Below are 25,876 nucleotides of genomic sequence, written 5' to 3'. Positions count from 1 at the left end.
ATTTAATAAATATATGTTTTACAAAAATATTAGTTACATACATAAGCAACTATAAAAAAATTTAATATAAATAATTATATAGAGTTGCATAGTAACAAATAAAGAAGCTCAACGAAATTACATACATTAAGTAGTATGTATTATGTACACCTGCGAGTAAAAAAATAATAGCAAAAGGTATTAGACGTTTTATCAGTTATTTGCTGTAATGAATTGTATAACGGAAACTATACAAGGCAATTTTTTAAACGTTTTCGAAAAAATTTGTATGTTCGAATCTTTAAAAATTTTTTTCGTAGATATTTTTTTTCTAGTATGCAGTTTTGTAATTAAATTACTTGGTAATCCAATTATTGGTCTAACAAAGAACAAGTTTAAAGTCTTTCAAAATTTAGTTTGATTTTTGGCTATTTTTTTGCCAAGGATGCTTTAGACTTTACTTCGTACAAAGTGTATAAAATTGTACTTTTTATATGGAAGAACAACTAAGGCATAAAAAAAGTTCTTGCACTTTGTTTGGCTAGAATGGATTTGTCTATGCAAAAATTTTCAAGTTTTTAAAATTTTCTCGCATTTTCGAATTTTTTCGAAAACATTTTCGAAATTGGTTCACATTGTAAAACGGTTTCGAAATTGGTTCACATCCAAAAACGTTTTCAAAATTGCTTTATAAACGAAAACATTTTCGAAATTGGCTTACAAAAATTGCATCAAGCAATTCATAAAAGTTGTTTTTGTTTTATAAAACGAAAAGAAAACAAGTAAGGAAGGCTATGTTCGGGTGAAACCGAACATTACATACTCAGTTGAGAGCTATGGAGACAAAATAAGGGAAACTCATCATGTAGGAAAATGAACCTAGGGTAACCCTGGAATGTGTTTGTATGACTTGTGTATCAAATGGAAGGTATTAAAGAGTATTTTAAGAGGGAGTGGGTAATAGTTCTATAGGTGAACGCCATTTAGGGATATCGCCATAAAGGTGGACCAGGGCTGATCCTATTTGTTTTTACGATATGGGTATCAAATGAAAGGTTTTAATGATAGTTCTATTGTTGGACGCCTTTTCGAGATATCGCCATAAAGGTGGACCAGGGGTGACCCTAGAATTTGTTTGTCCGATATGGGTATCAAATGAAAGGTGTTAATGAGTATTTTAAAAGAGAGTGGGCCTTAGTTCTATAGGTGGACGCCTTTTCGAGATATCGCCATACAGGTTGCCCAGGGGTGACTCTAAATGTGTTTGTACGATATGGGTATCAAATTAGAAGTATTAATGAGGGTTTTAAAAGGGAGTGGTAGTAGTTGTATATGTGAAGGCGTTTTCGAGATATCGACCACAATGTGGACCAGGGTGACTCAGAACATCATCTGTCGGGTACCGCTAATTTATTTATATATGGGGTATTCCATCCCATTTCGACCAATTTTGAACCCGACCCCTTTAGAATTTAAAATTTTTTTTGTATTTTTTCCGAAAAGTACATTTAAAAACATATTAAAAAAAAAAAAAGATCCCAAACGGTCAATTTTTGAAAAAGTTATAGCACTTTGAAAACAAAAACGGTGTTTTTTTAAAATTCATAACTTTTTTTGAGTTGGATGGAAAAATTTGAAAAACTTCTGAAAAACGTCTTTCGTAAGCTAGAAAAAGAAGAAAAACTTTCAGCCAATTCTAAAGGGGTCGGGTTCAAAATTGGTCGAAATGGGATGGAATACCCCATATGTAATACCACGAACGGTATTCCTGCCAAGATTCAAAGCCCTTGATTTCGCCCTGCAGAACTTTTTCATTTACTTCTACTTAATATGGTGTGACACCTAACACCATTTTACATAGTTTTTTCTAAAGTTATATTTTGCGTCAATAAACCAATCCAATTACCATGTTTCATCCCTTTTTTGTATTTGGTATAGAATTATGGCATTTTTTGTAACTTTCGATATCCAATTAATATAAGGTGAGTTCAGATAAGTACGTGGACTGAGTTTATTAAAGATATATCGATTTTTGCTCAAGTTATCGTGTTAACGGCCGAGCGGAAGGACAGACGGTCGACTTTTTCACAGAAAACAGTTATCGTCCTAGAATCTGAGCCTCTACCAAATTTCACAAGGATTGGTAATGTTTTGTTCGACATATGGCATTAAAAGTATCCTAGATAAATTAAATGAAAAAGGGCGGAGCCACGCCCATTTTGAAAATTTCTTTTATTTTTGTATTTTGTTGCACCATATCATTACTGGAGTTGAATGTTGACATAATTTACTTAATACTGTAAAGATATTAACTTTTCTTTTAAAATTTGACTTTAAAAAAATTTTTTTTTAAAAAGTGGGCGTGGTCGTTCGCCGATTTTGCTAATTTTTAGTAAGTATATATATAGTAATAAGAGTAACGTTCCTGCCAAATTTCATCATGATATCTTCAACGACTGCCAAATTACCCCCCAGCGGGTTAGGGGATCAGAATATACCCGCGGTAGGTATGCCTGTCGTAAGAGGCGACTAAAATACCAGATTCAAGGGGCTGTGCAGCGCAACCCTTCAGGTTGCCAGCGCAATATATAGCTTCTCCAAACCCAATTGTCAACCTCACCTATCCGCGGCGAATCCTGTTTCACTAACAGACGAGGCTCTGGCGACCCCAAGCTCCTCATGGAACTTGGGGGTGGGGAGGGGGGAATGCCCTGAAGGTTTAATGTGGCCACATAAATCGTTCCCGAGATGGTCGGGCTAGCACCTTAATGGTGCTGTGGTACCGGAGCGTACCGGACCATCACATCGATAACACTCCCCAAAGCCTTCGGAGAGCAACCTTATCGCTCCAACAACAACAACAACAACTGCCAAATTACAGCTTGCAAAACTTCTAAATTACCTTCATTTAAAAGTGGGCGCCAATTGTCCAAAATTTTACTAGTTTTCTATTCTGCGTCATAAGTTCAACTCACCTGCCAAGTTCCATCGCTTTATCCGTATTTGGTAATGAATTATCGCACTTTTTCGACTTTTCGAAATTTTCGATATCGAAAAAGTGGGCTTGGTTATAGTCCAATATCGTTCATTTTAAATTGCGATCTGAGATGAGTGCCCAGGAACCTATATACCAAATTTCATCAAAATACCTAAAAATTTACTCAAGTTATCGTGTTAACGGACAGACGGACGGATGGACATGGCTCAATCAAATTTTTTTTCGATACTGATGATTTTGATATATGGAAGTCTATATCTATCTCGATTCCTTTATACCTGTACAACCAACCGTTATCCAATCAAAGTTAATATACTCTGTGAGCTCTGCTCATCTGAGTATAAAAATTGAAATGAACTAATAAACATTACAAATAATTTTTGCTACTATTATTCCACTTGCTGGTGTATGTATATATTGTTTGCTGTTATCAACTATTAACTGTTTGTGGCATAAATAAGTAAGCAATAATTAATTACGCAAAAAGCAACAAAAAAAACTATGCGTAAATAAAAGTAACTACGAACCTGTGTTATCAGCACCGCGCGGTATTATTACATCAGCAAATTTTTTGGTCTATAAATAAGCAAAAAAATTTATATAAGAACATAGACAAATTTAATTTATAGCAAGCTTTTTGCCTTGGTAAAAATAAATGTACATAAGACTAGGTCGATTTCCATACAAAATTAATAATATGCAAAAGTACGCCCCAAAATTTGATGCTTATTTTAAGAAAGCCTTGAAAACTTGACTCCCTGTAAAGAGGTGTGCAGTCAGCTACGCAAACCGCGGGCTTAGCCCACTTCTTACCAGGAGTCGAAACATTTAATGATACCCAGCGCTCAGACAAATTTTAATGGTTTATTACAGTGCATTCTTTCGGTTACTACAGCTTTGGTCGTTGTATGAAAGAAAAAAGCTGCAATTATTAATGAATTTCATCCTTAGCTATATATATTTTGCAAGAACCAGCCATAAATCGCTCGGTTTTGAAGTAATCACATTAACGGAGAGTTTACCTAAACTTGGTTGCTGCTAGTCCATAGCTATATCTCTGTACTGTAGTCATGCGCTAGACAAGCTTGGCTTAAATCTATGTTTCTTGACCTATTTTGTGGCTATGCTCTTAATAAGAGAAACAAATTTTTCCTTGCCTTCCAGCAGTTCGTCGAAAAGCAAATAAATATTTAACGACCAGCCTAGAAAGTCCGTGTGTTTATGTACATTAGGCTATGTAATGTTTTATTTTGTTCAGCACCAAATTATTTTGTGAAATATTTTTTGAAAAATATTTTCTCTGTATCAACTGCCAGTTCGGAAACGTCCTACCTCAGAGTTTGTTTCACAATAACTCAAAATCTGTTTCGAAAAAGTGCTACTTGAGAATTTACTTGAAAAACGTCATTTCGGTAAATATTTTTTAATTCTTATCTCAGCCTAATACCTTTTAAACTAAAATAGGGAGTGACTTTGTAGGTAGGACTTTGTTAATTTTTGGGCTTTGATGTTTTGGAAAACAACCCGATATAGAGCGTCGGGAGTTTCGCTGTAGGGGTATAGTGTATTTTAAACGACACCTAAGTCAGCAGTCAAGATGTACAGTGGTGAAAAAAATAATAGGGACAAATACAAAATCCATTATATCAGTAGTACTTCAAAGTGTTTCTTAGCATGGTGCACCCTATAACAATAACAGTTAAAGGTTATTCTTTTGCAATAAATTGTATTCCGCCAGTTTGTCTTATTTGCGGGAAGTGGTTACTTCCCCTCATAGCGAAACGCCATTACAAAGCTAACCCATTTTTGTCCTCTAAAGAGCTGAACAGAGCTGATATAGTGGATTTGATATTTGTCCCTATTATTTTTTCCATTACTGTATGTACGTCCATAATTTGATTTCCAGCTATAGATAAAAAAGGGTTTTGAAAATAATATTGTAGGAGTTTTTCAGCCGGTTCAGTACAAGTAAATCGCAATAAGTAGTTATAATTTCGGTGAATAAAACGCTACTTTCTCGATTAGGCATCCTACGGTGCGTTAGGACCTATGTACATATTTAATAAACATTATGTATGACATTTATATCTTACCGGCGAACAAAATTCTTCAAAAGCGGGCTTTACAAAAGTCATATACTGTGTCAACACTGCATCCAAATCACGCCCACGTTCATTGATGTCACGCGGCACTAAATATTTTTATTGATTAATTAAATAATTAAAATACTAACACATACTTCTGTGTATATTATAAGAAAGAAGAATATATTCTACCTCTACGTGCCAAGCGTGTATCAGAATCGGTATCCACAAATAGCTTCATATGAAATAGATCGCGTATTTTTGGAAAATAAAATACGAGTATACCTTCGAACAATACGACGTCAGCTGGATAAATTGTCAATTTATTTTCATGATCACTGTTGCATGCAAAAAAAAAAAAAACAAAAAGAAAGAGTAATGCAAATAATTGTTTAGTCAATATATAAGATGAATAACTAATTAACACCTTATTGAGGCGAGCAAATATTTTTAATTTATAAAAGGTGATAAAATTATGAGACAACAGAATATATTGCCTTAAAAGTATTTTTTATCTCAAGGTTGTTTTTGTCACCAGTAGGCGAATTAATGAATAATCTTCTATCATTAAAATATTTCGTATGCACGACAGTCGAGCCTACAGTATTGCACCTTAAAGCTGATTGAGGCTTAGCACTTTGTGTTCGAGAGTAGGAATGTTGTAGATGTAGTAAGGGTTTAGCCAAATTCCTTAGCGCCCGACGATGTAGCTGAGCGGTTAAGGAGCTTGCATTTGTGTCATTCTAACTTCTACAATGTCAACGGTATGTGGGTGACCAAGAACTGTTAACGCTCTAATATAGGGTGCTATGGAACCTATTTGATAATTTGCAGTCAGTGGTATATCCGGGTATATCTGGTCATCTGTTGTTGTTGTTGTTGTAGCAAAAAGCACACTCCCCGAAGGCCTTGGTGAGTTGTTGTTGTTGTTGTAGCAATGCTTGCCCCACCTAATAGCCGCGACCGATCACAAATTGGTATCAATATCTTCTAACGGGAGTCCAAGGAAACTTGCCGTTTCAACAGAGGTGGACCATAAGGAAAGGGGTGTTAGAGGCGTTGGTTCCACATTACAATTGAAGAGATGGTTGGTGTCATGTGGGGACACATTGCAAGCGGGGCATACATTTCGTATGTCGGGGTTGATTCTGAATAGGTAAGCGTTTAACCTGTTACAGTATCCAGAACGAAGTTGAGCAAGAGTGACACGCGTTTCCCTGGGGAGTATGCGTTCCTCTTCCGCGAGTTTTGGATAATTTTCGTTAAGTACTGGATTCACCGGGCAATTCCCGGCATAAAGGTCCGAAGCCTGTTTATGGAGTTCACCAAGGACCTGCTTGTGTTTTTTCACTTCATACGGCTGGGTACTCAGGTGCCGTATTTCCTCAAAATGCTTACGGAGATGATTCCTTAAGCCCCTAGGCGGTGCTGGTTCATCAATCAGATGTCTGTTGGGATGGCCAGGTTTCTGGGTATTCAACAGGAACTGTTTGGTCAGCATCTCATTTCTCTCCCTGATGGGGAGTATTCTCGCCTTATTATGCAGATGGTGTTCTGGGGACATAAGAAGACAGCCCGTGGCGATTCTGAGAGCAGTATTTTGGCAGGCCTGTAGTTTCTTCCAGTGGGTGATTTTTAGGCTTGGCGACCATATGGGTGACGCGTAGCACGTAATCGGCTGGCTAATTGCTTTGTATGTAGTCATGAGCGTTTCTTTATCTTTTCCCCAAGTACTGCCAGCGAGGGATTTGAGGATTTTGTTACGGCTCTGAATTCTCGGAACAATTGCGGCTGCGTGCTCACCAAAATGTAGATCCTGATCAAACGTCACACCCAAGATTTTGGGGTGTAGGACAGTCGGTAGTGTAGTGCCATCGACGTGGATGTTCAAAATGGTCGACATTTGGGACGTCCATGTTGTAATAGGTCGCGGAAGATTTAGTCGGTGATAATGCCAGCTTTCGCGAGGCGAAAAAAATGGAGAGCTCAGGGAGGTAGCCGTTTATTTTATTGCATAGCGCATCGATCTTTGGGCCTGGGCCTGTGGCCATTATTGTGCAGTCATCGGCGTAGGAAACGATTGTGACTCCTTCCGGTGGTGAAGGTAGCTTAGATATGTATAAATTAAACAAAAGTGGGGATAGGACACCACCCTGTTGCACCCCTTGTTTAATTCTCCTCGGTTTTGATGTTTCGTTTCTAAATTGCACCGATGCCTGCCGACCACCCAGATAATTTACGGTCCATCTTTTAAGAAATGGGGGAAGGGTAGACCCTTCCAGGTCGTGCAGTAACGAGCCATGGTTGACCGTATCAAAAGATTTTGATAGGTCTAGCGCTACGAGTACTGTTCTATGGTGGGGTATTGATTTAAACCGCAATTTATCTGGGTGCTAATGGCATTTAGCGCGGTGGTAGTGCTATGGAGTTTTCTGAAGCCATGCTGATGAGGGGCTAGCTGCAAATTTGCTTGGAAATAAGGGAGCAAAATGGCTTCAAGCGTCTTTGCCACTGGCGATAGGAGAGATATCGGACGATACGACTCACCTATGTTAGCTGGTTTCCTAGGCTTTAGTAGCGGGACCACCTTGGCCATTTTCCATTTCTCAGGTATGACAAAGGTGGAAAGAGACAGGTTGAAGACATGCGCTAAATATTTGAAACCCTCTTTCCCAAAGCTTTTAAGCATCGGCATGGCTATGCCGTCTGGGCCCACTGCTTTGGATGGTTTAGCACGTCCTCAACCTCTTTAGCGGTGATGGTGATTGGTGACGCGCTGAATTTGTGTTTATGTGCGTGTCTATTGGCTCTCCGTCTATCTTTGTCGACCGTAGGATGCATTATATATTGTCGGCAGAAAGCGCTCGCGCATTTTTTCGCGTCCGACAGCACTTTGTCGCCAAAGGCGATGGAAACTTTGTCTTTGTGCTTAGTCGGATTCGATAAGGACTTTACGGTGGACCAAAGTTTACCCACACCGGTAGAGAGGTTACAACCTCTTAGGTGCTCCTCCCATTTCGCCCGCTTGTGTTCATCCACAAGCAATCTGATGCGTTGGTTTATATCCCTTATTTGGGGGTCGCCTGGATCAAGCTGTCTTATAAGGTCACGTTCTCTCTCTAAGTTTGCGGCCTCCGCCGGGAAGTGGGGCCGGATTTCGGGAATTCTCCCGCGGGAATGAAATGTGCCGAGGCGGATTTAATGACCTTACGGAAGGCACGCTCCCCTTGGCGGGCATCAGTCGGGATAGGGAGGGCAGCAAAGCGGTTGTCTGTAAAGGATTTATATTCTTCCCACTTTCCTTTTTTGAAGTTTATGAAAGTGCGTTTTTCAGTGACGATAAAGTCTGCGGTACGCTCAAGCGAAATAAGTATGGGCAGGTGGTCGGATGCCAATGTTATCATCGGCTGCCAGTTGACGCAGTTTACGAGTTCTGCGCTCACGATTGAGATATCTGGCGAGCTGTGACAGCTTCCTACCATACGTGTGGGGGCGTCTCCGTTTATTGTGCAGAACGTCGTTTCTTCTATTTGATCCGCCAACATCTCACCCCTACTGCCCGCCCGAAAGTTTGAATGCCATAGATCATGATGGGCATTGAAATCGCCTAAGATAATGCGATTGTTGCCAGTGAGTAAGGCCCTGATATTAGGGCGGTATCCACTGGGGCAACAAGTGGCAGGAGGGATGTATATGTTGATGATTTCTAGGTTTGCATCGCCTGACCGGACAGATAGGCCTTGACGTTCTAAGACATTGTCCCTGCGGTCGATGCCAGGATCAAATATATAATATTTCACAGAATGGTGTATGATAAACGCGAGACCGCCTCCATTTCCACTCTCGCGGTCTTTCCTGTGGACATTATACCCAGAGCAGGTCTGCAATGCAGATCTTGCTGCGAGTTTAGTCTCTTGAATCGCAGCAATGCGGATGTTGTGCCGCTTCATGAAATCGACTATCTCCGTAATCTTCCCAGTTAGTCCATTACAGTTTAACTGCAGAATTCTGAAGTGCATAAGCGGAGACGTCGCCACTCTGGGGGTAAGTGACGGGTGACTACGCCTGGGTTGTGGAAGGCCAGGACGCAATTGCTGTTGTGGCCCTGGGACTGGGCGTCCTTGGGCAAGCATTGGGGTACCCGGGTGATTTGGGTTTGCGACCTGGAAACATGGCGCGATGAAACCCGTCGGGGGGTTGCCGTCGCGGAGACCAGAACATCTAGAAAAGTGGCACCACCCAAGGCAGGAGCTGCATTGGGCGGATGTCGCAAACCTATATATTCTGTGCTGGCAGACGGTGCAAACGGCGGTAGGGACTAAGAGTCTGTTTCCCTGACCTGCACGATTGCTGCCGGAAAAGAGGGGGGGGGGGGGGGGGGGGAGAAGACGGGGCAGGGGCTGATGCTCAGCATTGCTACCAACTCTACTACGAAGGTAGTAGTTATGAGTGGTATCAGCTGTTTGAGTTGTTGGCGCCGTGGGACGCGAGCAGCAGCGGGTACTTGTTGTGGCTTGCTGAGCAGCGTGGGGAAGGTAGTGGGGGGGGGGGGGGGGGGGGGGGGCGCTTAGGCGTAGACTACGGGACGCCCTTGGGCGTGAACAGCAAGGAGCCACAAAAGATTTATAAAAGTTACGTGGACGAAGGGTTTTGGGATCAAGCCCAGAACAACCTGTCCGATGCAACCATCCCTTGCACGAACACACTGAACAGAGTATGACCGTCCTAAAAAGATTCTTTTCCGGCAGATGCAGCAAAACCATTTCTCAGGACCGGGGTCAGGAGACGGACCCGGATTGGATCGATGCCTTCCCGGAGTAAGAGAATATGGAGCAGTCCTGCTGCAAGGAGCTGCTGGGAGGATGACAATTTGTGGGAGGGACGAAACAAATTAGATGGGGTCACACTGAAATGACAGTCCTTGGTCGGGAAAAATCCCGAGTCGCTCCGGTACATAGAACCGACTGCCTTGGGAAGCGACGACAGGTATGCCTACCGCGGATATATTCTGACCCTCAGTGAGTTGTAGCTTAAGAGCTGACTGGCACTTTGGAGCCTTGGTCGACCCAACCAAACTGATAACTTCCATGCAGGGTGATTGCTTAGCTTCGGGCTGTGGCAAGAGAATCCCCACACCACTACTGTCGAAGGGTTCGAGGGTAGGAGCAAAAACTTGGCGAGGCAGGAAGAGGAAGCGATCGCCCTAGGACCGGTCAGTTCCACCCAGCATAACCCATCCCTATCAGCATGCGTTTTATTTGAAATATTCCAAGCTCCTCATGGAATTAGGAGGTGGGGAGGGAGGGATGGCCTTGAAGGTTTAATATGGTCATATAAATCGTTAATTGTGCTTTATTACCGGAACGTACCGGATCTATATCCGGCAAAGGACCATCAACTTCGATAACACTCCCCAAAGCCTTCGGGGAGTGGCTGTATCGTTAATACAACAACAATACTACTATGTTGTTGTTGTAGCGATAAGGTTGCTCCGCGAGGGCTTTGGGGAGTGTTATCGATGTGATGGTTCTTTGCCGGATACAGATCCGGTACGCTCCGGTACAACAGCACCATTAAGGTGCTGGCCCGACCATCTCGGGAACGATTTATGTGGCCACATTAAACCTTCAGGCCAACCCCTCCTTCCCCAACCACAAGTTCCATGAGGAGCTTAGGGCCGCCAGAGCCTCGTCTGTTAGTGAAACAGGATTCGCCGCGGATAGGTGAGGTTGACAATTGGGTTTAGAGAAGCTATATATTGCGCTGGCAACCTGCAGGGTTGCGCTACACAGCCCCTTGAATCTGTATTTTAGCCGCCTCTTACGACAAGCATACCTACCGCGGGTATATTCTGACCCCCTAACCCGCTGGGGTACAATACTTCTATAAAATATTATTTTATCGGGATGCCCGCCACTGACCTATACACATGAGAATTTCCTAATGTATTCAGTTTTGTGATAAGGAAATTCTCCACCAACGTTGCCTTATGTATGGTTCTAATGATAAGTACAATAAATAGGTTATTGAACTTATGTTATAATGGACGGCAAACATAGTAATATTGTTATAACAATATATAAGAGCTAATGAATGCTGCTTTAGTATATTTATCTGAGTTATAGACAGCTGCCCCATTCCTATGCATACACCCTCTTACAAATGATTTATTTGGCTGTAATCAATAAAAGGTCAAGTCGGCTGAAGTAAAACTTTTTTGGTATATTTTTAAGGCAGTATTTAAAACCCCCTTCAGGTAGAATTAACAATGTAATGATTTTACTCAAGGAGGTAAACGTTATAATCTATATCTTATATAGGAATTTGTTTTATTTTATATAACTATCTAATAAGCGATGACTTTATTGAAGCTTTCAATAACGATTTTATTGAAAGAGCTGCAAAAAAGTGCTTCTAAATAATCTTGCTAGCTAATGAAGAGTGATACATTTATTTAGCAGTAATCAACTAACTCAAACTTACAGTGAATTAGATCGATAGTCGTAGCATGGCACTTCAACTATTTTGCCTTTTAATATTTCCTGCAAAGTATCATACATTAAATTTTCGTTGAATGCATCAGGATGATCAAAATTGAAGAGTCCTTTTTGTGCTTTTGCCTTTTCAGCAACTGTTAATTCACGGTAAAAGCTGTCTTGACTAATCGTGACGACCTGCGGAAACGTAAAAAGCAACAGATTTAGAACTATTAGTATTTAAAATAGTGCCACAGTAAATAAAATAGTTTATATTTACCTGACGCTGCGCTTGCTCCATATCAGCTTGGCCAAGTTGTTCCATAATTTTCTTGCATACCGTCGACTGAAAGTTAAAGACATTTTTAAAGTACAACCTAGTGTGCAGACGTGCGTTATGATTTAGCAAAACCTCCAGCAGTACAATTGTGTTTGACACTGGTTTAGGCCCCCAGCGGGTTAGGGGATCAGAATATACCCGCGGTAGGTATGCCTGTCGTAAGAGGCGTCTAAAATACCAGATTCAAGGGGCTGTGTAGCGCAACCTTTCAGGTTGCCAGCGCAATATATAGCTTCTCCAAACCCAATTGTCAACCTCACCTATCCGCGGCGAATCCTGTTTCACTAACAGACGAGGCTCTGGCGACCCCAAGCTCCTCATGGAACTTGGGGGTAGGGAGGGAAGGAATGGCCTGAAGGTTTAACGTGGCCACATAAATCGTTCCCGAGATGGTCGGGCTAGCACCTTAATGGTGCTATGGTACCGGAGCGTACCGAATTTGTTTACGGCAAAGGACCATCACATTGATAACACTCCCCAAAGCCTTCGGGGGCAACCTTATCGCTACAACAACAATAACAACAACACTGGTTTAGGGGTTTGGGAATGGATTCAATACGGTATGGAACCTACGAAGTTCCTAATACTTTACAAAACCTAGAAGGTACTACATTGGAAAACACCCTGACAACGTTTTTATAAAAACGCCCCTTTCTCATTACAATCAGGTGTATATTTCTGAATTGTAAACATCATCGACGCAGCCATCCTCAGCGGGCTAGGAGTTAGAATATTCCCGTGATAATCAATCCGAAAAGCGACTAGAAATCCAGACTCAAATTTCGAGCGCTCAAAAAAGTGGCCCACAAGCAGTTAAGCTAATAGCAGGTGTTTTAACCGGAGCTTACCGGATTCAATCTGCACCGAACTGCTTATACCAGTAAACCCCTTAAGATTTCGGGGGAGGATTTGTTCGGAAAAACAACATAATCTCCCATGCTCCCAGTTTCCTTGTATGGCGCAGGATAGCTTAATTGAAGTGTTTTGAAATGGAATTGGAACGCCTCTAGAGGTGATAATATTTACCAAATACATAGGCTTGTAAGGTACAGCAGACTTTCTTAGCCAGGATTTCGAAACTTAAAAATGTGGGAGGGCAGAGAAGAGCGTACAGATTTCACAAAATATCATGCAGATTTTTCGTAGCCTAATAGTTTATGTACATCCTTTGGTATATTTACAAAAAAATTTATTTTCAAAATTTAAGTACTCAGTATTTCTGCCTCCATCACCTTTTGGCTTTAGCGGCCTTTTGCCGCGCTTTACCATAATAACTCTGAGCCGATCCAACACCAGCTACGCAATCCACAGTAAAACACCTTTCTGCAAAGGCGACCTTCAACCACGATTCAAAAAAATAACCCTGAGGAGGTCCCACACCTGCTACGCCATCAGCAGTTCATATCAAAGAGTCGTTTCCACTATTCTGAGTTATATTTAATACCAAATAGTCATTTATGTAAAGAAAAGTTAACCCTAGTACATCGGAGAGCATCGGAGCTGGTTATTGCGCTTCCAGGTTCAACATATCTTGCTCTTTTCAAATAATAACAGTATTAAGTGTCAGTCAGATTGCACTCACTGTATTAATGAAGCCATCACTTATTCTGGAATGTGTTTGACACCGGAGGAGACTATTTAGCTGCAACTCTGCCCTGCTGGTCGCGGGACTCCGACACAAATATCTTGCAATATAAGACGAGTATTACGTGTACAAGTCAAACCGCGGATGCCGATGCCTTCGGATTATTAATACTGATTGATGTCAAGACGCGTTGCTTGACACCTCTCTCAATATTTTTGGTAGCGTATTAGCAGTCGACCCCTCAACTAGACTTTTACCCTGCCTTTTTATAGCGTACATATCTACACTCGCAGATTCCAAATAGGCGCTCCTTTATTAACTCACCTTGCCACTAGCAGTTCCACCCGCCACACCAATCAAAAATGGCGTTTTTATATCTGATTTAAGATCATTATTTGGCAAAAGTAACGATTTATTTATATCCATTTTCTTTCGCACATAAATTACTTCTTAACGCACTTAAATATTCTACTTTTCCGCTTAATGTACACACTTTATATAAATTAACAACGTATTATTTTTTTTTTTTTTTTTTGGGATTTGATTGCATGGAGGAGGACCTTCTTATATTTGAAAGTCCCAGTTCCAGGTTATTGTCCAATGCATAAAATGATTAATTTCTGGATTAACTTTCCATAGTATGTAAGTAATTTAGGCTCCACTAATACACAATGGTAATACCAACTGGCCAGAACCATGTGTAGTAGCTTGCTATTTGTATTTAATTATGTGCTTTGTTAACTGGTTTTTTCATGGCACCACGCCAGGTTATTTTCAAATTATAGTTATATGTATGTTTGATTATTTATAAAATTTGTGTTTATGTCTAATTTAATTTGGTAAAGGTCTTTAATTTGTTGATATTTTCCAAATCTTCATATCACAATAGTTTCAATTTTTTTTAATTTTCAGTTTGAGTTGGTATTTTTGTCCACTTTCTTTGTTTAAATATCACTTTTTGGTTGTATGATTCAAATCCAATTTGTCTAATCCGGTAAGTTTTATCTCGATTCCACCAGTCCATTCCATTGTTGTTTTTGTCCAATTTTGGTAATTATTTTTCGTTTATTTAATTTGTGTATTTTTTAAGTTTTAATTTAATATATACAGATTCCCCAGTCCATTTCATTGTTGTTTTTGTCCAATTTTGGTAATTTTCGTCTTTTCCGTTATTATATTTTATATTTATTCAGGTTATGTGTACATGACTGTACATTTTAGTTACTCCGTTAAATTGTCCCGTTTATTTCCGAGAATTTTATTTCCATTGTATGTATGTAAAAACATTAATTTTCAGTGGCTTGTTGCCAAGTGTCTTCAATGATTTTCCCGTTACGACAGTTTTACGTAAATCGAGTTGGTATTATGTGGCCCACGCCAGGTTATCAATTTCATTTGTTATTTATATGCACAATTTGCATATTTTTACAATACAGCGCACAATTTGTAAGTATTTTTAATTAATATTGTCTTTTCGATTCCCGCACTATCCGCCATTTTATTCTCAAACCGCGTGAGTAAAGCCCCTTGATAGCACGCGGTTGAGTTGTGGGGAAAACCGAACTTGACGCGACGACGTCAGAAAACGAAGTGAACAACGTATTATGAAAAAATTCTACTAAAATCGTTCACATTTGCCAGATGAGTGATAATCAGTCGAAAATAACAGTCAGCTGTTTCTACCAGAGCTGCCAATCTCATGAACCACGTTAGGCATTACATACAGGCCACACTAGCGAGTATTGGGTGAAAAATCCCTAGCCATTAGGAAATAAGAGCATGAACATATTTTGGTGGCAAAATCCTGAGCCAGATAAATAATTTTGCATGTAAATGCAAAAACAACGATTTGAGCCAGATAAATCCAGATAGAAGTCTGGTTCAATTTGTGAGCCAGATAATTTGTTAATTACTTCTTTTTAGTTTGACAACGCTGCTTTAATAAACCTACTTTTTCAAAAATAGATGTCGCTACTTAGCCTTTCGCTGTATGGGTTAAATGAAAAACAGCGGCGACATCTGCCTATCACATTTCACGTGTGCGAAAATTTCACGACATCTGCTTCTTAAGTCTCTCAATGATTCAGAGCATTCCCGTGAGAATTGAGTGTGAGCTGGTGCTGTAAAACTCACTGGAAGACGGCAATTGTAATACTCCTACATTGCCGAATATCAGAGTGCCGATATATTGCTGTTTAAACGTTTTTGCTTTTGTATTCAATAATCGAATGTACCTAAAGCTGGAGACATTGGTGCTTTATCGGTAACCGTATCGGTAACATTATAACAGCTGATTCGACCTATCTTATGAGAATCAATGCAAGCGATTATTGGTGCCGCTAAGGTCGTAACCGTATCGTAGCCAACCAATTGGGTTTTGGTTACCGTCGTAACGATAAACAGCTGATTACGTTAGGGAGTCATTGGTGCCGTATGTCGTATCGCTGTATCCGTATCCCTAACATAATCAGCTTTTTATCATTACGACGGTAAACATGGTTCAATTATGTACAGGTTGGCTCATCTCATCAGCTGATTTTATTTATGTCATTGCATGGTCGAAGGGATTGTCAAAAGGCGATGGCAAACTCAAAATGAAACCAACACGTTGGCAACATTTTACTTACACATACAAAAACTGCTAAGTTCTATGTTTCCATTCCATACCATTCGCACCAACATCAATACACAGATTTTGACAATTTGAACAGACATATTTTGTTGCTTTACAGATGAGCCAACCTGTATATAGTTGAACCATGGACGGTAAACCAAAGACCAGTTGGTTGGCTACGATACGGTTACGATCTTAGCGGCACCAATAATTGATTACATTGATTCCCATAAGGTTGGTCGAATCAGCTGTTATAAGGTTACCGATACGGTTACCGATAAAGCACCAATGTCTGCAGCTTAAATTTTAATTTTTTCTTGTCACACTTGTGCTGCTACAATCGAAAAAATTTTATAGGCTGTCTTGTTTTGATTTCGAATTCAAAACACATTACGAGCATTTTCTATTAGCATATATGAGCACGAACAACGCAACCTCGATACTTGTCAATAACTGATACACGAGTTATCGCGGCTTATAAGAGGTGTTGGCTGCACATTACAATGACAAGGGCGGATTGTGCCATTTGGGGCACTTCGCGTTTATGTGACTTGACTCGTTTTAACAGATAAAGGTAAAAGTCTAGTTGAGGGGTCGACTGCTAATACGCTACCAAAAATATCAAAAGAGGTGTCAAAAGACGCGACCTCGAACGAACGCGAAAAGACCTGGACAACAATAATCCGAAGGCGGAAAAGAAAAATTGTATCTCTGTCCGGAGATATTTTCAGTTGAAATTGGCCATTTTCATGTGGTTGTTGTAATGTTGTGTACCCACAAAAAAAAATTGCGAACATAAGTGTTTTGCGCGGATATAGTTTTGGTCTCCCAACCGGTGTTGGACCCACGCAGGGTAATTTTTTATAAGCGCGGCCGAAGACCGCCAATGCAGAAAGGTGTTCTGCGCAAAAATACTATGGATCTTACCCCCGGTTTTGGAGGGCCCGCGGGTCATTTCTCGGTTTTTCTTTAATATCTTTTGAACGAGTTCAAATTTTTATTTTCCGCCTTCGGATTATTAATACTGATATCAATACGTGCCATTTGACACCTCTCTCGATATTTTAATAACGTATTAGCAGTCGACCTCTCAGTTAGACTTTTGCCCAGATAAATTCAATGGCGCATAGTCATAGTCAAAATAAAATAGGTTTTATATTTAGTTGCAACATATTTGACAGATAGCTCACAGCAAATTATGTCAAAAAGCTGCAACTAAATTTAAAACTTATTTTATTTTGACTATGACTATGCCCCTACGTGTGGCTGCACAGAATTTGGAGAAAATAAAGCGAAGCAAGAAGTTTAAATTAAGACGCAGTCAAAACGTTCAACGCTGCAAACTTTCCTTTGTACCTCTGGTATAATTCATAACGCTAGATAAGCAAATAACGCTTGTCCGGTGCTTTACTTCGACGGCATTATCAGTGATTCACTCCATCCAATAGATGTAACCCGCCAAATTGCTTTCGATACCTTTTAATGGAAGTCTTAGAGCTGTTTTAATAGGGTTTAACTAAAGCCATATTACTGTTAGAGTCGTTGTTCCTCAAAACTATGGTTGGTATGATACAATACATGCAGATCATATATTGCATATATCTGGATTGATTAGGATAAGAAGGGGTTTAATAACCTGTTAAAAAGTAGATATAGACCGCAGCGGGCCGAGCATGATTGCTTTTTTTTTTGCAAAAACTAGTTATTTGAACAATAAAAACGGGGCTCACCTTACTAACGGTTTACGCGATTAAACGGCTGAGCTGTGAAGTGTCAAATAACATCGCTGTGCTTGAGGAGATGTCCCTTTATTCGCCTGGAATATCTGTTCAGCATTTCATTCCACTCTTGAGTATTTAGCATTTCTGCTTCGCTTTAGAAATGATGTATTTCATGGCAGTTTTAATTTCTGACAACATAGCTTCAACATGAAACCTCTAGAACTCTGAAAGCTCAAATCACCGCTAAATCAAGGCTCCAACATGAATGCAACCTTAATTATCCTGAGTTGCTAAGACGTAATTTGTATCATTAATACTTGGTGCTTAGTCACCTATGAAATTTTGGCCGTCTCATGGCAACGGCCATTTCATTCCTTGTCAAACCGGCCTCCAACTGTTTCCCTTCCTCTGCTGCGAAGTGCGGGTCACAAAGGCAGTTGATGCGTTTGAATAACTCGGCGGATAGCCCGTCGTTCCAAAGCGCTTCATTATTTAAGAGTTCGGATATTGACATTTTAACTTAGATACTGTCGGATAGTGGAACTTATATTCCATCACCAGGAGTTGGTGGAAGAGATTCTTCCCCTAGCAAATTAAGAGACATGTTCCCTTCATAAATAATTCAAGCTCTGTATGTCGGTCACCAGGTCGCTATTGTTAATCATACAGGAACTTGCCTCGTTTTGGGAACCTTCCATCGTTTGCTCAATGTTCTGGTAGAGTTTTCGAGCATTATTTCTTTCAGAATCTAGAGCTCTTCATACTCACACATTAAGGGGTTTTGTCTTTCACCAAACTAAGCGTTTCTCTTCGACCACAAGGCTTGTGTATATGACGCGTAACATTACCCATTTGCAGCGTTATTCGCTTACAAGGTTACGAGGCTGCAGTGGTCATACCAGTGGCTTCTGAGCTAACTGGAATGCTATAATATTTACAGGGTATGTAAAGGGTTGGAATGTAACGCTGTGAATGGTTTATTTGGTCTCGCTGGAGCGCTATAATGTTTGAAGCGGAGGTACGTAAAGAGAAGGGATTTAACGTAAGTGAGCTAACCGGAACCGAAATGGGAACTGAAAAATTAGATCTATTTGAATCTGAGCCGACATTTGCGTTGTAAGCAGGCTACAAATGTTACATATATAAATCCGAAAATCAATCATTCGGAACCGGAAGACTGTATCAATAAGAAGTTCCGGTGTATCGAACTCGGAATCGAAGCTCTTCCATATGTTTACCAAACATTATACATTTTTCTCTCTATAAAAACGCAAGATTACAGCTACTTTTTTTGTATTAACTTTTTTTTATTAAAATTTTAGTATTTGCATGAAAGCTTCTTTGTGCCATGTCCGCATAGTATCTTACAAATTAATTATTAAAAAAATCAACAAGAAATGACATTCTGTTAAAAATTAAATAAAATTTACAAATATCAAACAAAAATTTTCCAGTACGTATAATATAGAAACTAGAGAACATCGACTTTTAAAGCCAAGAGCAGCCAAAGCTCGGCGAGGTCGAGCCAAATATTTAGAAAAGGTGCAAATAAACACAAACTAATAAATAATACAGCAACAAAGTCCTAGATTTTTTTGTGAAAATTTTGAACAAGGTTTTCCTAATACGGCCGAGTATTCATAGCGAATTCTAACAAAATGCCGAAGTTCGATTCTTCTCTAATAAAACAATTTCAGAGGGTTAGATTTTCTAAGTTTCTTAAGGGCTCCGGCGATTAACAATGAGATTGAGTGAATTTTTGTATGTATGCGTGGCGGGTATTTGACGCTTGCCCCGCCACTATCAAATAAAAAGCCATTAATCAACATTTGCATTGAGAAAACGTAGCGTTCGGACGTGAATATTTCGTCAGCGGATGATGATTTTTTTACTTGCAGCTACAGCAGTTTTATTAAATAAAAATAAATGGAAAAAGAGTGATAAAAAGAAATTGTGGATGAAAAGCTTGTACGCAAAACGTAATACATTGATCATTTTCAATAAATTTTAATATGAATTGCTGTTCTTCAGCGCATTTCTTCATTTTGAATGTCAACACAAACTAAATACAACACTGCTGTTTTCTCAATCACACCCCGCGACTATCAAATAAGCAACACTGCAAAAACGCTCTCGCCATTCCACGTCATTTGACTTGTCATTTTACGGTCAAAGGTAATATTCATAGTCACATTTGCATGGGCGTGATTAGGTTTTGTGACCAAATTTTTTGTAGAGAAGCGTCAAATGAAAAAATCAAAAATTTTTGATTTTCATCAACGTGTAGCCGACAACAAATACGTATGTTACGGAGCCACCCGACTGCACTAACACACCCAAATTCAATCAATCTCGTTGTTAATCGCCGGTGCCCTTTACAAAAAAAAAAAAACTAACACCCCTATTATGAACTCGTACGATACCCGATAAACGCTTGCAATCTGTTCTACCGTATTATGAAATAAATTCTAGCGTGTGAAACTCGATCGTTAGCGTTTATCGTTATTGCCATACGCTAACTATCGCATACGCTGTTCAATTTTCTACGCTAGCTATCGCTGATAAATTTTTCCACGATACGTTGGGAACTATTTAAATAGAAGTAAATATACAATTATTACATAATCCAAAATAATCCAACTACAGCCTCATTCCCAACACACTGTTGCAACACCCTGGGCAAGAAGCCTTAAAGTGGCACAAACCTTCAAAATATTTGGGATGGATGGCCTATTTTTACGGGTGCGCAAACTGCCTTGTATTTCTGTTAAGACATACTCTGACATCAATTTTGTTTATTAAACTTTTTTTACTTTTAGTATGTCAAGTACTTACAGTGTAGAGTTCATTTCAAGAAGATTGGAAGGATCTCTCAATTTTCTTCTTTCTGTGGAATCTATGCAAGTTTCGTCAATTTGTTCATTTGAGTTTATATAAAAGGTAACAGAGGTTGCATAAAACATTTTATTATAACAGCTCTTAAAAACTTTTACCACTTTTACGTACAAGACAAATGAATTGTTAGTATTTACGTTTTGTTTTGCTATCTGTTTCGTATAGATTCACAAAAATTTGTAAACAAAACTCTGCTGTCATTCACAATAGTACATCTATCGGGCGTGTGGAAATCGCAATATGAAAGCTGATTTTTTACGATACGCTAGGAAGCGTTTATCGTCTATCGTATGAAAATTCATAATAGGGGTGTATATAAAATACAGTCAATATCATAATAATATGGACGCCAAAGAATAATACATTACAGATCATATTGTTAAGTCAAGTAAGTATGTGTTTGAGTATCTTTAAACTCTCACCACTCATTTTTCAGTTCAATTATGTTAAATGCAAAAGTATTTGATTAAAAAAAGCACTAAAATTAAATTACGAAATAACAATGAAGTATGAAGAATAGGAAATACTTAAAATAGCGATGGCCACGTGAAATAGTTGTAAACTGAGCTGAGTTAACTTAACCTTCATATGAGCTTCGGGTCAAATTTGACAAATTTTTCGTAAAGCGAAAGTTTCGCACAATTTTTAGAGTTTTCATATGTTATTTTCACTAAAATTTTTATTCTGTTTATATGACGAGGGTCAAATTTGAGACTCTTGGTCTCTTTTAAGGTTTTGAAATGAGTCTACTTAATTCTCGTAAGTTCTTCGGTTCAAATTTGACACATTCAAGAAAAGCACTATTTTTGCACTGATTATTAATTTTATTGCACGTGTCAAACTTTAAACAAAGATTTTTACGGTTCGAAATTTGTTTACTTAACCCTTATAAATCCTCTGTGTCAAATTTGATACATTTAAGGAAAGCACTAGTTTTCCACGAACTATGCGGTTTTTGTATTTTCTGTGCACCACGAGTTCTGATTTATATTTCACGACTAAATTTTGCGGAAATACTTTGATGGCTGTAAAATAATTTGTATTAACCTTCTTAAGTGTTTCGGTTCAAAATTGACACTTTTTATGGTGTTTATTCGTTCTGTACAGAGGCAGCTTTTATTCTATTTATATTGCAAGAGTCAAATTTGACATAAAGAGCTTGACGGTTAATTTAACGCTATTCCCTATAAATTCGAAAGATTAGCACAAAATCAAACTAAGTTTAATAATAGTGATTGCAATGATGGCTGAGCTTCACGGTATCGGATTATGTCAGAAACAAATCCATCGATGCTTGCTCTGGATATTCCTGAAGAAAATCACTAAATGGATTGAATGTATCTAAAGCTGACAGTGGACTAATGCATGTTGACGGCGGGTGTTCCATAGAAAATTCCAACGGTTGAGGTGTCGTTCCAAGTAATTGCAAGCTCAGTTCCAAAGGTGTATCGATTTCACCTAAAATACTATGCTCCATCAATGTTTTACGATCCAATAGGCCAGCACCAAGGAGCAGGCTATCGTAGTTATCCTGTAAAGGACTATTGCACGGATCAGAGAGATGCAGTGATTCGCCATCAGACTCAAGAGTTATGCTATTCAACTCAGACATGGAAGGCACAAAGGGATTGGAATAGCTTGGACTCGTTATGCTATCAAGCAGGCTTGATGAGTGCGAAGAAAATGAGTCTGCACTGCAGGTATTAAACGAGGATGATCTACTTGTAATTGAAGCTGTGTAACACGACGACTCGTAAGTGGTTGGCGAGACAACACTGTCTGCTGGTATCTTCAAGTCTTTTTTTTTTTCGCTTCGCCAAATGTTTAGTCGGTTTTTGTATCACTGTATCGCCGACCTTGGCGCGCGCTGTTGTAGACTTGCTTGTCGCCTTCGAATTTTTCGTTGTTGTGCTTTTCTTTTTTGTTTCAAGTTTTAGTGGTGGCTGCGTTGAAGTTAACTCCGCCGTCATTTGCAACTCGTCAGTGTCATATAAAAAATCCATTGGCAGTTCACCTTTGAAGTTGGGATTATTGAGCGCATCACTTAGTAAACTTATGTATTTCATAGCCAAACGCAATGTTGTGATTTTCGTTAGCTTTTCATTAGCTGGACCCGTCTCGTCCACGGCAATACTTTGTGGTACACAATGCCGCAAATTCTCAAAGGCTGAATTGATTTCACGCATGCGCGTACGTTCGCGGGCATTGGCGGTTTTTCGTCGATATTTGCTGAGGGGAGGTGCTTTTGATTTGGACGCTGTTGGATTTTGTGTACATTGCGGTCCTGTGGTCGGTTCAATATCATCTGAAACATGAATGATTAGTTTAGCTTTATCTTCATTAATGGCTGTGTATGTATGTATGTTCGTGTGTATGTTGTATGTGATTGCTTACCTTTGTGGTGGTTTAGACGTTTGGGCATTTCAACCACACTCGCCAACCCAAGTCGACGTTTCTGGCGTTCACGTAGGGCATACTTCTCCTTACGGCTACCAACTTTATTCGGTTTGTAGTCTTCATCTAATCCCTTTTGCATGCTGGGTAACAATGGAGTGTAATCGTGAATTTTGTTAGACAATTTGGATTTCATTAGGGATACTGAAATAAAAGGAAATGGGTAATAGGTTAATAAGAGGCTAACATATTTAGTTAAGGTTTGATTTATGAAGAACATAGGAAACGTATGTAGGTTATTTCAGGCACTACTCATTCTTCTTAATATTTCTCCAACATCAAGTGGAATTACCCTTGGACGACGGTCTACCCTACGTCATAGGACAGAAAGGATCCGTTTTCAGAGCTTCTTTACTATACTCCCTTTTCCTATCAAATGACCGACTCTTGTGAGTCGGAAGATGAGTTTCGCAATACTATAGGTTCGCATGATCTGGAAGTCTCCCATCCATAGTACTCCAAGGTAGGACATAGATGTAACTATTCTAGATTGCATAGTCCAGAAGACAATTATAAACATGTAAAATAGATTTAAGTTAGGCTTAGGAAGCCGTAATAAATAAATACATTACATTACGTTCCGTTTCGCATTATTTAAGGATATAGGAACCAGAAATACATCCGATACAGCTCAACTTTGACCATCTCCAAAATGGTTACCCCCATTCGAAAATTAGTAGACTTGTAGATAATCAAGAATGGAAGAATTCAGAAAACAACATGTTGTGGACTTCTGCGTCAGACACATGGACACTGCGATGAGATCTGGTAACATATGACACAGCCGTTTTATTCGACAATATAGCGGCCAGCCGCAAATGACACGACCTAGGTAGGCTTAATGAGCGTTACTTCTTCTTGTCTTCTGCATCAGAGTCACCATTCTTTCTCCAACCTCTCTGACTTGCAGCATTGAAGGTCGTGGCTTTGTCGCTACTGGGTGAGCTCTCCCTTTTGGATTTGAAAGTGCTTGTATTATAGATATGGCTAGCCTATCTCCCTGCTCTGGGACTGGGTCGCTCCAGCGATTTAAAAGCCGGCTTATTGTCTCCAACTGATTGCTACATCTTTATGCTGCACAAAGTTTCTAACTTACAATGGTTTCAGTATCGAGCATTACCTTAGGTAAAGCTGTGGAAGGGCCCTCTTACTATCCCCGCTTCGTACCCCTCTCCCCAGCCTTGTTTGGACGCGCCTGGTGCTTCCTTACCGGGTTCATTGAATTTTCGCTAGCTTGGGTCTCCACGTGTGATTTATCGCTTGTAACGCCATGAACTTCCATGGCCTGCAACCCCATTCTTCCTTGTTGAGTGGTTCAATTTGGTCGTATCTTTACTTGCCCTACAAGGCGGAAACATCGGTCTATGTTTAAATAGGGGGAAGTAGAATCTTTCAGATACAGCACCCATATAGGAATGATCTGCATAACACCCTGTATTAAGGGATTGGCAGTTCCTGTTCACCGACCTCCTTCGTCCTCCTATTCCTAAGTTAATGACCAATAAGAAGAACTTATTATATACTTGGCTCTCATTGAAGAGGTAATGGTTTTGATCTCTGATCCGGGAAATTCAAATAAAAACGTCTACCTGAGTTTTCTAACTTCAATATTAGCCAAAACTTTGAATACTGAAGAAGTAAAAGTTTGACCCTATAAGGACTCGTAAACTATCTACATATAGTACCCCTCTTACTACTTTGGTGCTACACTGCAGGTTATGTAAGTATATGTGTATGTCTGAAACTATACAAACAAAAACCGATTTAATACGCATGCGCACGAAACTAAGTCAAGGATGTTGTCAACAACGTATTCGACTAAAAGGAAATCTGAATTAGCTAACAATTGCAAGTAATTGTTGGTGCTTTTTGCTCACTAAAAACAAACAATTTTTAAATAAGGAAAAAGACAACGAAAATGGTTTAATCGTTTCGTTTTCGTTAGCCATGTATTTTTGTTGTTGTTTTTTATTGTTGTAGTTCTTACAGACGTTTACATTCGGCTTTAGATCATTTAAAATTTTATTTATTTTGTCGCATTAATTGTTTATAATATATAGGTACGCGATTTTTGTTTTTGCTGTTGTTTTTGCAGTTTGTTGTCGTGAGAATCCATTTTACTGGTGTACGTCAAACGTGAATGCCATGAAACTTCCTTTTAAGGAATCGAAAATGACAAAATCGGCAAATCGTTGACGACAGCAACTTTGTATTAAATAAGACGACAAAGAATATTTGTTGCTCATTGTCAAGAGTTGCCTAATCCAAGAGTCAATGCGACGCCACCACTCACTAACTCATTCACTAGCTCGGCTAACTTGTGCGGTCCAAGCCGCTTGAAGCCTTGTCTTTAAAGATTTCCAATATTAATGTTAATCACAATATTGGGCTGCTTGCTGCTGGTCAATCGGATGTGTTCACATACACAAGTGGCTAAGAAAATTGGACATTTGTGAAAATTTAAGTTTGTTTGTTTTAATGGTGTGCTGAATTTATACTTATTATTAAGAAATTGCCTGATGATGAATACGTGGCGGTTTTCGAAATGGTACCATCGGAATATGCCAGTAAATGTTTCTTTCTTTCTTTTCAGTTTCTCTTAGATAAAAACATAATAATTGAATATTCAATTATTATAAGCCGGTGTTAAGCTTATAAATTCTTAATAATAAATATTTGTGAAAATTGTTATGTGAGTCATGTGAATCTTGATCAGCGATCCCTTTCAGC

The 25,876-nt window shown here is 39.3% G+C and overlaps 2 protein-coding genes across 6 annotated transcripts in view; both read right to left on the bottom strand.

Moving 5' to 3' along the window:
- Nucleotides 1-15,138, bottom strand: part of Uck (Uridine-cytidine kinase) — a 29,275-nt gene extending 14,137 nt beyond the window's left edge. For 4 of the 5 annotated variants that reach the window (XM_067781519.1, XM_067781529.1, XM_067781509.1 and 1 more), the window contains exons 1-7: nt 15,069-15,138; nt 13,787-13,980; nt 11,818-11,883; nt 11,545-11,735; nt 5,254-5,399; nt 5,071-5,168; nt 3,505-3,553 (exon numbers count right to left, since the gene is read on the bottom strand). In XM_067781519.1, the coding sequence (XP_067637620.1) occupies nt 3,505-3,553; nt 5,071-5,168; nt 5,254-5,399; nt 11,545-11,735; nt 11,818-11,883; nt 13,787-13,888 (652 nt within the window). In that variant the 5' untranslated portion in view covers nt 13,889-13,980; nt 15,069-15,138. The other variant, XM_067781511.1, reaches the window with a different exon arrangement.
- Nucleotides 15,139-20,195: 5,057 nt separating this feature from the next.
- The window catches only part of tx (taxi), a 70,606-nt gene continuing 64,925 nt past the window's right edge, over nt 20,196-25,876 (bottom strand). Inside the window, 3 exon segments of the mRNA XM_067781501.1 lie at nt 20,196-22,499; nt 22,501-22,997; nt 23,087-23,290. Coding sequence (XP_067637602.1) covers nt 21,960-22,499; nt 22,501-22,997; nt 23,087-23,282 — 1,233 coding nt within the window. The 5' untranslated portion in view covers nt 23,283-23,290 and the 3' untranslated portion in view covers nt 20,196-21,959.

The sequence above is a fragment of the Eurosta solidaginis genome, chromosome 1 (assembly GCF_040869045.1).
Source record: "Eurosta solidaginis isolate ZX-2024a chromosome 1, ASM4086904v1, whole genome shotgun sequence".
Classification (NCBI taxonomy): Eukaryota; Metazoa; Arthropoda; class Insecta; order Diptera; family Tephritidae; genus Eurosta; species Eurosta solidaginis.
The sequence above is the reverse complement of the archived record's forward strand: the minus strand, read 5'-3'. Positions and strand labels throughout refer to the sequence as shown.